This window comes from Castor canadensis, chromosome 7, assembly GCF_047511655.1.
Source record: "Castor canadensis chromosome 7, mCasCan1.hap1v2, whole genome shotgun sequence".
NCBI classification, from domain to species: Eukaryota; Metazoa; Chordata; class Mammalia; order Rodentia; family Castoridae; genus Castor; species Castor canadensis.
In genome coordinates this window covers 146,166,733-146,178,952 of record NC_133392.1, presented here as the reverse complement: position 1 = coordinate 146,178,952, position 12,220 = coordinate 146,166,733, and the positions used below count along the sequence as shown (strand labels likewise).

General features: G+C 39.7%; 1 protein-coding gene across 2 annotated transcripts in view; it reads left to right on the top strand.

Moving 5' to 3' along the window:
- Nucleotides 1–12,220, top strand: part of Kdm1a (lysine demethylase 1A) — a 65,010-nt gene that overhangs the window by 37,007 nt on the left and 15,783 nt on the right. For both annotated transcript variants that reach the window (XM_074081036.1, XM_074081035.1), the window contains 5 exons: nucleotides 6,819–6,961; nucleotides 7,317–7,407; nucleotides 8,573–8,707; nucleotides 9,429–9,502; nucleotides 10,313–10,424. In XM_074081036.1, coding sequence (XP_073937137.1) covers nucleotides 6,819–6,961; nucleotides 7,317–7,407; nucleotides 8,573–8,707; nucleotides 9,429–9,502; nucleotides 10,313–10,424 — 555 coding nt within the window. The remainder of the gene's footprint in view (nucleotides 1–6,818; nucleotides 6,962–7,316; nucleotides 7,408–8,572; nucleotides 8,708–9,428; nucleotides 9,503–10,312; nucleotides 10,425–12,220) is intronic.

Sequence of the window (12,220 nt, the reverse complement as noted above, 5' to 3'; positions counted from 1 at the left end):
GCTTGCATCAGAACATAAGTAAAATACTTTGTGAGCCCTGTTCCTGTTCAGATAAAGCCTCTCTTGTTGATAGTCAGACTTTCTCAATGAAGAAAGTGGTATATTAATTTATGTTCTGGCTTAAGCTCCATATCTCATTAAGGCCAGCCTTTGAGTAACAATTACTAGAATTCAGCATTTTGTGTGTAGGGATATTTTTCAGGCGAAATTGGTTGTCATTCAACTCTGTATAGGATTTTTCCGAGTTAGTATATTTCTTATTTCATGTGGTAGGCAAGCAATAAGGAAGTTCTTTTAACATTCCCAAGTTTTGAAAAGAATTCTTTGCAGTTTTGAGTTCCTCTTGCCTTTGGTTAATAAAACATAAGTAGGCTTGTTAATGTATATTTTTCTGTCTCCAGTAGTCTAGTGCAGAATAAGAATGAACAAGTCTTGACTTGTAGAGTATCTGTTGTCTTACAGGACAAGTACAAAGAACTCTGTTTACTTAAAACTACAGAGATGTTTCATGGCTTTAGAAATCTAAAGGGGTAAGTGGTTAGTAGCTTCATTCCCCCATTTTTCAGGCGAGAAAACTAAAAACTCAAGATGTATTTGCGTAAGGTCACTGTAGTCAGTGCATAGGAGAGCCAGAATCCACTGCTTGGTGTTCTCATTCAAATTCCAATGCTTATTCTTCTACACCTTCCTGTTCTTTCAGGAAGATAGAAAAGAGTGTCTGTACAACTCTACTGCCTGTGTGATTACATCTGCTAGATTTCCTTCTCAGAGACCTTTCTTTTAATAATTTCCCTAGAAGCCAGCAAGGCCCACCTAGAATAAAAATTTACTCAACCACTGGTTTTTCTTTAGTAAACTGTTGAGTAAATTAGGTTGTGTTTCTCAGTTCTTTGTGTATAGCATCAGTCAACAAGAAGGCAGCTGGCGGGCATAGTGTCTCACCCCTGTAATCCCAGCTACTCAGTGGACCAAAGCCGAGAGGATGCAAGTTTGAAGCCACCCTGGGCAATTTAGGTATACCCTGCTCAAAATAAAAAAGGGCTGTGGATTTAAGCCAGCAAAACTCAAGAGTTATAAATATCACTTGTAATGTTGCCTTGAGGACCTATTTCCAAAACCCAGCCATTTTGTTGCTGTAGGGGAAAAAAAAAATCACTTAGCAAGTGATTTTGTTCTATTGTTACTTTTTTTTTCCCCTTGGCAGTACTAGGGTTTGAACTCAGGGCTTCATGCTTGCTAGGCAGGTGCTCTACTACTGAGACACACCTCCAGGCTCTGTTGTTACTATTATCATGTTCACAAAGATCCCTAAAAAGTTGACCTCATGGTTCTCTCTGGTCCTGCTTAGGCAGCTAAAATCTTAAGCTTCTATGTTTGTTTTTGACAGGGAAAGTTTATTTTGTGGCTCTGGATGATCAGAGCAAGGGCTGTTCTATTAAGCTTATAAAAAAAAAAATCTGATACATTTTGGACTTGTATTGTGATTCAGTCAGCTTTAACTGGACCAGGAGAAAGCTGAGAAGTAATTCATATCAGAACCAGTGAGGGGACTGAAAACATGAATAGGTAAGGGAGATAGAGGAAATGTCTGTTTTCTGCATTTGGTTACTGGCTTGTAACTTGGGCTTTCAATTGCTTTTTTTTTTTTTTTTTTTTAAAGAGTAACAAAAAGGATATCTTAATCACATTCCTGCAGTGCCATGGCATTCTGCATTAAAAGGTCTCAGGTCACCTTTGGAGTGTGTGTTGTTACCAGATGAGCTCCAAAGGCTCAGTAACTACTTAGAGAAACTGATACGTTGAGATCTTCTTGGGAATTGCTTAACTGGTATGAGGAAGAAAGCTGAGAGGTAATGGATGCCTGGTCTCTTACAGAGACCTAACATAACTGTCAGGTTTTCATTTGTGTTTTTATACAGTGATGTTTAGGTTTTTTTGGGGTTTTTTTTTTTGGACTCGGACCTGTTATATCCTTGTTGTTTTCATTTTCTCTCTTTTTATTTTCTTTTTTGGGGGCAGCACTGGGATTTGAACTCTCAAGGCCTCACACTTGCTAGGCAGTGCTCTTACTCTTGAGCCACTCCACCAGCCCTTTTTTGTGATGGTTTTTTTTTTCAAGATAAGGTCTTGCAAAATATTTGCCTGGGGCTGGCTTTGAACCTCCATCCTCCTGATCTCTTTCTCCTGAGTAGCTGTGATTATAGGTGTGAGCCACCAGCACCCGGCCTGTTGTTTCCATCTTCCTTGGAAGAAACATTTCAGTCTGTCCCACCCCTTTAAAATCCTGACTGCGATTCCCTGCTTTTTATAAATGTAATCATCTCTAGCCTTCCTTTAATGATCCTGAAGTTCCAAAATAATTTTTCCCTCCTCATATATAGTAATAACAATTACTTTGCTTTTCCAGACTACATTTTTTTATTCATTTAACCATAAGAATTTACTATGTGCTAAAATCTGCCAGAGTGAACTGATTAGATAGAGTTGTATCTTTCCCCCACCCCAGTCCCTGCTCTAAACATGTCAGTTATTTACATCCCCTAAAGGATTCCTGGGAGTGAAAGAAGGTGAGGATGGGGCAAGAGTCTCCATTTATAGAATCATACTGAATTTTATTTAGATTGAGGATATACTTCTCCTTATCCTTCCTGTAGGAATAATGATATATTATTTCCCTTGGCTATTTGGGAGAATCTAAATTAGAGACTCTTCAGGTATAGATTTTTTCCTCCAGGTCTTACCAGAGGAACTAATCTTAAAAGTGCTAAAGATATACAGAAGGAGAGGTAGATGTTAACTGTGACCTTCATTGGCCAGGTTTTTCAAAGTGTAATTCTTCCTAAGGGTTGCTTTTTATCTCAGAAGTTTCTGTACCTGCAACATTTATGCACTTAACTCTATTCTGCTCTGTTGCTAGAGAACTTATGAGGAAATAAGACAGATGTCAGTGTTTTTGGCAACTACAGAGCTTGTGATGATGAAGTACAACTGGAGGTAGCTAAGGATAGCCATCCAGCTTTTGAGGTTACTTCATGCAGGGTCAGGCCCTTGACCAGAGAGTAGTTTGGCTTTCACTAAACTTATTCCACGTGGGCTAGATATACAGGCTTCCCTCCGGTGATCTCCAGTGTTCACACAGTCTTCAAGACTAATACACTTAGGATTGAACCCATGTAGGAACAATGAGACTCATCAGGTTCTCTTAGAATTTAAAAGGTACAGCTGGGTATAGGGTACACATCTGTAATCCTACCACAGGTGGTGGAGGCGGGATGCTTGCAAGTTTGAGGCCAGCCTGGGCTACATAGTGAGACCTTGTCTCAAAAGACAAAAAAAAAAAAAAAGAAAAGATTTTGAAAGGTACTATTTTTACTTGGTATTTTCATAGAGAAATAAATGGCTTTGAAAAGTCATAACCAAAACCTGGTTACAGTGGTATGCTTTTTGTATGCTTCTTTGTTAGACAGCTTTGTATTAGTGATCCTTGCCCCCCAAAAATGCTTCTTAGTTTTCCATTACAAGTTGGTACTGTGTTGTAGTGTAGAATCTACCTGCCCTCACCTGGTGCCTAATCCTTAGGATTGTTTGTGGTTCCTGTCTAAGGACCTGAGTAAAATGGGCAGGTAAAATGAAAACTATTACAGCTTGTGTTTAGAGATTGCCAATATTTCAACTCCCTTAAGTTATTTTGTTCCATAATTATATGTAGAAGTAATTAGAATCCAGGGGGAAAGATGACCTGAAACATAGATAGTTTGGGAGTGCTCAGGGTAGTCATTTGCTAGTTCTTCTCATTGTTTGGATATGCCAAATAGAATGTTTCTAAGTAGGTGATTTTTAGAAATAGATTCAAGCTTTAACTGTATTGAGAACATATTTTGGTTCTCTCATGGTAGTATTAGTTTCCCACTGGACAAGTATGTTACTATTTTCCAAATAGTCCTTTAATTTCAAGTTGAAAATTGAAAGTTAATGGAAGAAGAGCCAGGCTTAAAAGGCAACCCTGGCTGCACCTGCAACATTCCTATAGTTGGTTACCTAAGCAGAAAACAGATGGGGCCAGGTTCTGACTGACTCACACAGTCTCATAAAACTGAGCCTTGGGTCTGAGTGGGGTATGGAGATGTAGTCCTATCATTGGGTCTTCAAACGTGGCAGTACTCTTTTGGTTTGAGTTTTGTTTGTTTGATTTTGTTGTTACTGTTCTGTGTTTTTTCTTTCTTCTTTTACTGAGTTTTGCTTTGTTTCTCACAGCTTTCTCCCCCATCCCACCTTTTTTAAACTGCCTTTCTTTTGGCCATTTCTATGCTTTCCCATTTTGGTCTCTGTACAGTCTGTTCTTCATTTCCCTGGTGGTTGCAGCTTCCAAGCTAACAGAATGCTTCTGTCATGCTATGTGTTTAAAGCCTTGATTTTACTGCTGTCGTACAAAACTAAACTTGACGTGGCTGTTGGGCTGTTATTTACAGTTTATTTCTCTCTCTGCTGCACTGGTTAAAAGGACACTGTCAAGGTATTTTTTCATAATTTTTCAAATCATTTTCTTCACTGTTTACAATAACCCATTAAAAGCTCGATACTTAAATCTTTTCCTTTCGAAGATCCGCTCCATCACGCATTCACACTGGTTTGTTGTTGTAGAGTTGCGCCTATATGTTGGGCTAGTGCCATCTGAGTTTTTGTCATTGAAAGCGCATGTAAAATGTCAGTTGTTTTTTTTTTTCTCTTGTGGGGAGTGGGTGGGAAGAGGGAAGGTGTAATGAATCAAGTAGGCTACTCAGAAAAGAGGGAAGATACAAAAAGGTCAATTTGGTCCCTCTAACCTTGACAGTGTCCCTTTAAATATTTCTCTACCACACACCCTAGACCCCAGTTACTGAGCCTGAGTGCTGCGTCCTTTCTCAGTATGAACTCCCCTATGTGACTGTTGCCCTAACTGCAAAGATTAAAGCTTGTCTGAAGCAAGCCGTCCAGTTGGCACTGGAAGAGCTTTAATCTATCCCATTTGCGTTCTTGTGTTCTGGCACATTCTGCCCTATGAAAGAGGCAGACGTGATCTAGCCCCTTTTGCTGCTGTAGCATCCTCTTGCTAGGCATGGTAGAAGCCACAGACAGAAATAGCACCTTTTTGTACTCCAAGGAAGGCAGTCTTGCACATTGTATCTACTTTGAGTTAAGATGGTAGAACTACATAGATTTCATGTTGAAATATAGTTGTTTCCTTTTTGAAAGGAGAGAGAAATTTAGACAGAACTCTTGTAGCATCATAACAGATGTTACAGTTGATTAGTAAGTTTCTGAGAAGAGATTTATTTTGAGTTGTTCTGGGTATCACCGTTGTATCAGTAAGGAAAAGTAACTGATGAGAAAATGAGTGAAATTTCTAAAGAGGTCTCTTTCACCAACTTTCATAGCTGTAATCAGAGTAAGTAGGGACACCACCAAAAGCTCTCCTCGGCCATGGACTCATTTCTCAACACAAACTAGAAGATTCCTAGGAGTTTAGATTTCCTTAGGTTGAGGGTGATCCTCTAATTCACTATGGTAGCCCCATCTCTCCCGTGTGTAGTCATTTTGAATTGAGGCTTCAAGCATGATTCTGGCTTAGTCAGCTGTGGTGTCTGCAGGCCTCTTCCCTTTCTTTCTAGTGCAGGTTGCATTTCTTCACTCGCACAGTGGCTCATCTCCTGGAGTTATTGGTGGTCCGTGAGGGCCAGGGACTGGTACTTCATTCATCAGTTTAGCTGCAAGGGCAAAAGTAGAGTTTCCAGTGAGAAGTAGAATTTTAATTGTGGTGATCTTGTCAGCATTCAGTTACCTCTGATTGTAAAGATTGCTCCTCCTCAGACTTAGTGTCTGCTAGAACTTAGACAAGTGTTTCATTTTCTTGTTACTGATTTCAGGTTGACTGTAAAATGAAATTCCATGTTTTGAATCCCATTTCCCAGTCAATGCCCAGTTTATCACGAGAGATGCTGGCCTTAGCCACACCTTTTCTTTGTCTCACTGCTACTGTGACTTCAGCAGTAGGATTGGAGATTGTAGACTTTGGGCCAGAGTTAAGTATGGTAGCAGAGGGAAGGTGTCAACTAACTGATGGTATCAGGAGGTGGAAGCAGGATGGTCTAGGGCATGGTCTTGAAACTTGAGGGCCTGCTTGGCCATATCTTCCCTTCCTCTACAACATTGAGGAGCCAAACCTTCTGGTACCTCAGTTACTCGTAGACTAAGAGCTTTGGCGTTTGGCTCTGAAGTTATTGGTGCCATAAAAATGCTACTCTACCAACAAATAAAGGTGCCAGTGTGTTCTTATTACTAGCCATGAATTTCACTTTTTCCTATTTCCACCTGAAATTCTGTCATCTTTGAGGGGAGCAGGAACTACTCCTTCTCCCATCCTGCCCTTATTCTTGAAGGTCTTTAGGTGTGTGAATGTAATTTTTGTTCTCTAGGACTTTTCTAATATGTTGTTTGCATGTCAGCCCAGCTCAACTCAGTGCATGTCAGCTCAGTGCACCTTGTGCTCCATGTAACTTCAGTTAGCACCAGTGTAAAATGTGTGGCTATTAACATGGGTGGACTCCCAGCTTTGAGGGCAGCAGTGGGAGAAGAGAGAAATACCAGGGCCCAAACATTTCATATCTCATTTAAATGGACGTAATCACTTCATAGAAAAGAAAAATCAAATCATTGTCCTCAAAGGTTTTCCCTTTGAAATACATATTTTGACCTTTTTAAACTGTAGAGCATTTGTGTCTTCATGGATGGCTTATGTTTACTTTTATAAGGACCAACTCTGCTATACTTCGGATTTTCAGGTTCCTAAAGAGAAAGATGAAATGGTAGAGCAAGAATTTAATCGGTTGCTAGAAGCCACATCTTACCTTAGTCATCAACTAGACTTCAATGTCCTCAATAATAAGCCTGTGTCCCTTGGCCAGGCACTGGAAGTTGTCATTCAGTAAGTACTTTGATACTGTGTGTCGTATATTGGATTCTAGTTACAGGTTTGCTGTTTATGTTTTAAGATTTTCAATATGTCTTACTTGAGCTAGTTTTCACTTACTTTCATGTGGAATGTTAAACCCCAAAATAAAAGCATTTAGAATATTTATTTATAGGATCCTTAAGGCCCTTTTCAGTTGTAAAATTCACTGCTTTTATGGCATTGTTACTATACTTAAAATAACCTGCTACCAGCCAACTTTCTTGTTCCTAAGTGTTAGATCTTCCTGTGGGCCTTGATGTCCTCCACTGTTTTTGCTGGACACCTGTCTTGTGCTGCAGAGCTGGGGTATACCTGTTGTCTCTCGTAGGTTACAAGAAAAACATGTCAAAGACGAACAGATTGAACATTGGAAGAAGATAGTGAAAACTCAGGAAGAGCTGAAAGAACTCCTTAATAAGGTGGAATTCCATATTTTCTTCATAGCTAAAGAAGCTTCAATGGGGAGAAAGTCTTAGAAATGTTAAAGGCGTTTCTTTTTTTGTTTTTTTTGTCTCCATGAGAAAAGGTCGTCACAGCTGGTCTTGCTATTCTTGAGGAACATAATAAAAGGCACACTGTGATGCTCTTGATAATTAATATGATGCTAGAGGAAATTGATCTTTCCTTTCTGTTTGGTTCCTATAAGTTGGCCCAGCACTCCTTACTGAGTTTTAGGATTAGAGGGAGGTCAGTTGTACTGGGGCCAAGTGCCCTTTGATTAAGACCAACAAATCAGAGCCAGTTCATAGCCATAATTCTTTCTTTTGAGGTGCCAACATCCCCACCTCCATTTTCCAGCTGAGGACTCTTCTTTACCACCACCACTTTCTGACCTCCAGGTTCTAGATTCAAGTCCAGCCTTTTGTTTCTCCTCATCTGCACGTATAACATCTGTTTAGGGAGAAAGCCCCTGGTGGTAGGCTCAGGAGACTTTGAAATACAGTTGCTGTGTGCCTTGTGACTGGACTCTTCCCTCACTCTCTCACTGCCTCATCTCTTCCTCCTGTCACATAAAGACATCTCCAGCTCACCTTCTGCATGGATTGTGGTTAGCTGCAGTGAGGAGTGGGTAGAGAACTGCCAACTGGTGGAACATCTGAGGGCCAGGCTCAGGTCTAATTCATACTGGTCCCTGTGCTGCCTACCATCAGAAACCTAAAAAAACTAACCTTAGGAATGGTCCCATAAGGCTCTTTGTGTGGTGACTTAATCTTTACACATCGGAAGAACAATGACAGCTGGTTTCCCAAAATAAGTTTAAGCTGATGGCAAATTATTTTTCCTGAAATCAAGTTTATTTTAATACTTTGTTTTTTTAATGGACACTCCTGTTTTCTCAGTTGTTTTAAAAGACAGGAGCCAATCCTAGTTATCTGATAGTGTCGTGGCACCTCTGGGTAGGTGTGTTTGTTTGTTTTGTTTTGTTTTTTCTGCTTCCCAAATGGAATGATATAGAGCAGGTATTTAAGAATTCAAAGGCCCTTGTACAACAGTTTAGAGGAAGGGGCCAGCCAAGAGTATTTGTTATTTGGGGATAAATTACAATGCTATCTGAAATAATAAATCTGTACTTTTCCCTCTTAGATGGTAAATTTGAAAGAGAAAATTAAAGAGCTCCATCAGCAATACAAAGAAGCGTCTGAAGTGAAGCCTCCCAGAGATATCACTGCTGAGTTCTTAGTGAAAAGCAAGCACAGGGATCTGACCGCCCTGTGCAAGGTGTAGTATCTAGTGCCTGCCTGGTTCTGCTTGCACTCTCAAGGGTAGTATAGGTCTGGGGAACTTTGGAGAGAACCACTAGCCAGTCACAGGTGCCTGTAGTACCGAGAAGAGTTTGGTACACAAAGAGTGATAAAGAGCCATGGAGATTTAACGGCTTAGTTTGGGCTTGAGATCTGCGTTTTCTGCAGAATTCTTACCTTGACAGTTGGAAAATAACTGTCAAGTAATAAATGTGAACCATCTGAAGTCACACTGGTTTAAATCCCTAACTTGGTATCTTGTAGCCCTGTGACCTTGAACTCCTTAACTACCTCATTTGTCACATGGTGTTAGTAATATAGAACTTGAAGAGTAATTATGAAGCTTGAATAAAATTCAGTCTCTTAAGGTGCTTATCCTAGTTCTAGGACTGGTAAATGATTAGGAAAAGGTAGTTGCTATTATTTCCCATCCTTCCTTTACAGCACACCACTAGCAGGTTTTTTCCTTTGCTTTCTCCTGCATGCTTCTGCCTCTTCCCCCATCTTATCCCAGGTTCATAGCTTTTCTCCAAGAACAGAAATCCCTGAGCTCTAACCCTGGCTTTAAATTGAGCCATGCATGCTCAAATGATCTGAGCAGGAAATACAGTCTAGTCCTTACATCTTGTAATAAAGAAGCTAGGTAGGTAATCTGACCTTTCAGGATCAAATTCACTTAATTTTAATAATTTTATCAGGAGTATGATGAATTAGCTGAAACACAAGGAAAGCTAGAAGAAAAACTTCAAGAATTGGAAGCCAATCCACCAAGGTAAGAGAAGCAAACTCAAACATTCCGAGGGATAGTTTTGTTCTTTCGGTGTTAGATTTAGAAGGAAAATTTTAAAGCATTACAGTGAGCTTTTATTTATATTTGGTGAATATTTTAAGTTTTGTAATGAACGGGAAGTATCTGTGAACATGGGGCTCAAATCCCCTACTCTTCTTTCTATTTTAATGTCGGAGTCTGTCCTCAACATCTAAATAGATGGTCTTCGAAAAGATAGCCCTTCTCCTTAAGAACCAATATTTGGGGGAAGATGGATATTATCTTCTTTGAGTGTGGTTTAAAAAAAAATGTGTGTTGTTGATTTAAATTTCCATAATTCTGGGGACTAGCAATGCATTATACTTTATTCCCATTGGACTTCAGGCTCCTAGTTGGAATGACTGCAGGCCGATAAGGTGTTCCATATGCATCTGTCCTTTGTTCTATAGCCGGAGACATTACCCTTCCTTGCGATTAAGTCTATGCTTTATTGAAAATATAAAACAAATGTTTACAGTCAGCTTTTATAATGCAAGAAGACTTAGTATGAAAAAGTCTATTATTTTTTTTCAGACAAATGAGGCACTACAGTAATTTGCTTTTCTGAGGTGAGGTTGGCATTGCCTTTGGCAGTAAGGAATAAAGCAGTTAATAAAGACAACATTCTCCTTTTTGATTCATAATTTCTTAATATATAGCATAGTTCCTGTGGTTACTGGCCTAGATTCCGCACATTTGCTGAGGTCACCAGCATTAGCTCTTTGAGAGTGGCAGAAATTTTGTTAACCCTGTTCCCTTGGTCTTATTTTTCAGTGATGTGTATCTCTCGTCAAGAGACAGACAGATACTTGATTGGCATTTTGCAAATCTTGAATTTGCTAATGCTACACCTCTGTCCACCCTCTCCCTTAAACATTGGGATCAGGTAAAATTAATCATTTATTGTGTTGCACATATCTGAGAGGACTCAGAAACTGTTAATTTGTGTATGTGTGCTTTTAGGCAGCTTTAATGGAAGATACAGTTATATACAGTGAAATGCAGCCATTTGAAGTAAACAAGTTGACTTGCCAAGCCTCATCATGAGCCACCCCACAGTTCGGGTATAGGACATGTCCACGATCCGGAAATGGTCCCCCTGCTCCTTTGCAAGTGACTCCTCCATGCTCTGGCTCCTGACCCTCAACAATCGCCAGCTTGGTCTCTGTCACCATAATTTTGTTTATAGTTTCATTATCAGTTGAATAGTGTATAGCCTTTTGTGTGTGACTTCATTTATCATGAAGTTACTGAGGTTCATTGTTGTTTTTATTTTTTTTAAAGTGTTTATTAGTATCATAGTTACATATTATTTCCATATGTACATATATTGTACCCTGGTTTGGTTCATCCCTCTATTATTCTCCCGCTCTTCATAAAAAGACTTAACAGGCTTTAGTGTCCCATGTTCATACATGTATAGACAGCACCTCAGCCACGTTCACCTCCTTCACCTTCTTCATATTAGTGTCCTTCATTGTTTCAGTGTCTGTTCATTGTTTGGGGGGGGCGGGGGCTTGTCTTGGTATTTTACCTGTAAATATATCAGTCTAACCCCCTCTCTTCCTTATCCTTTCCCCTACTGTGTTTTCAGTGCATTGTGTCTTGTTCCTACACAGATGTGATATATTTCAGTATCATTCACTGTCATTCTTTTCTTCTTTTCCTTCATCCTTAGTGTCTTCTAACAGTCCCACTTTTGGAAACATGTTCTGCATATAATTATGTATATAATGATACTATTTGTATTTGGATCTGTCTTCCAATATGAGAGAAAACCTGTGACTGTAACTTTCTGAACCTGGCTTACTTCACTTAGCATGATGTTCTCCAGTTCCATCAATTTATCTATGAACAACAAAATTTCACTCTTTATGACTAAATAATATTCCGTGTGTGTGTGTGTGTGTTCCTACCACATTTTCTTTTTTTTTTTTCTTTCATTTTTCTTTTATTATTCATGTGCATACAAGGCTTGGTTCATTTCTCACCCCTGCCCCCACCCCCTCCCTTACCACCCACTCCGCCCCCTCCCTCTCTCCCCCCTCAATACCCAGCAGAAACTATTTTGCCCTTATTTCTAATTTTGTTGTAGAGAGAGTATAAGCAATAATAGGAAGGAACAAGGGTTTTTGCTGGTTGAGATAAGGATAGCTATACAGGGCATTGACTCACATTGATTTCCTGTGCGTGGGTGTTACCTTCTAGGTTAATTCTTTTTGATCTAACCTTTTCTCTAGTACCTGTTCCCCTTTTCCTATTGGCCTCAGTTGCTTTAAGGTATCTGCTTTAGTTTCTCTGCGTTAAGGGCAACAAATGCTAGCTAGTTTTTTAGGTGTCTTACCTATCCTCACCCCTTCCTTGTGTGCTCTCGCTTTTATCATGTGCTCAAAGTCCAATCCCCTTGTTGTGTTTGCCCTTGATCTAATGTCCGCATATGAGGGAGAACATACGATTTTTGGTCTTTTGGGCCAGGCTAACCTCACTCAGAATGATGTTCTCCATTCCATCCATTTACCAGCGAATGATAACATTTCGTTCTTCTTCATGGCTGCATAAAATTCCATTGTGTATAGATACCACATTTTCTTAATCCATTCGTCAGTGGTGGGCATCTTGGCTGTTTCCATAACTTGGCTATTGTGAATAGTACCGCAATAAACATGGATGTGCATGTGCCTC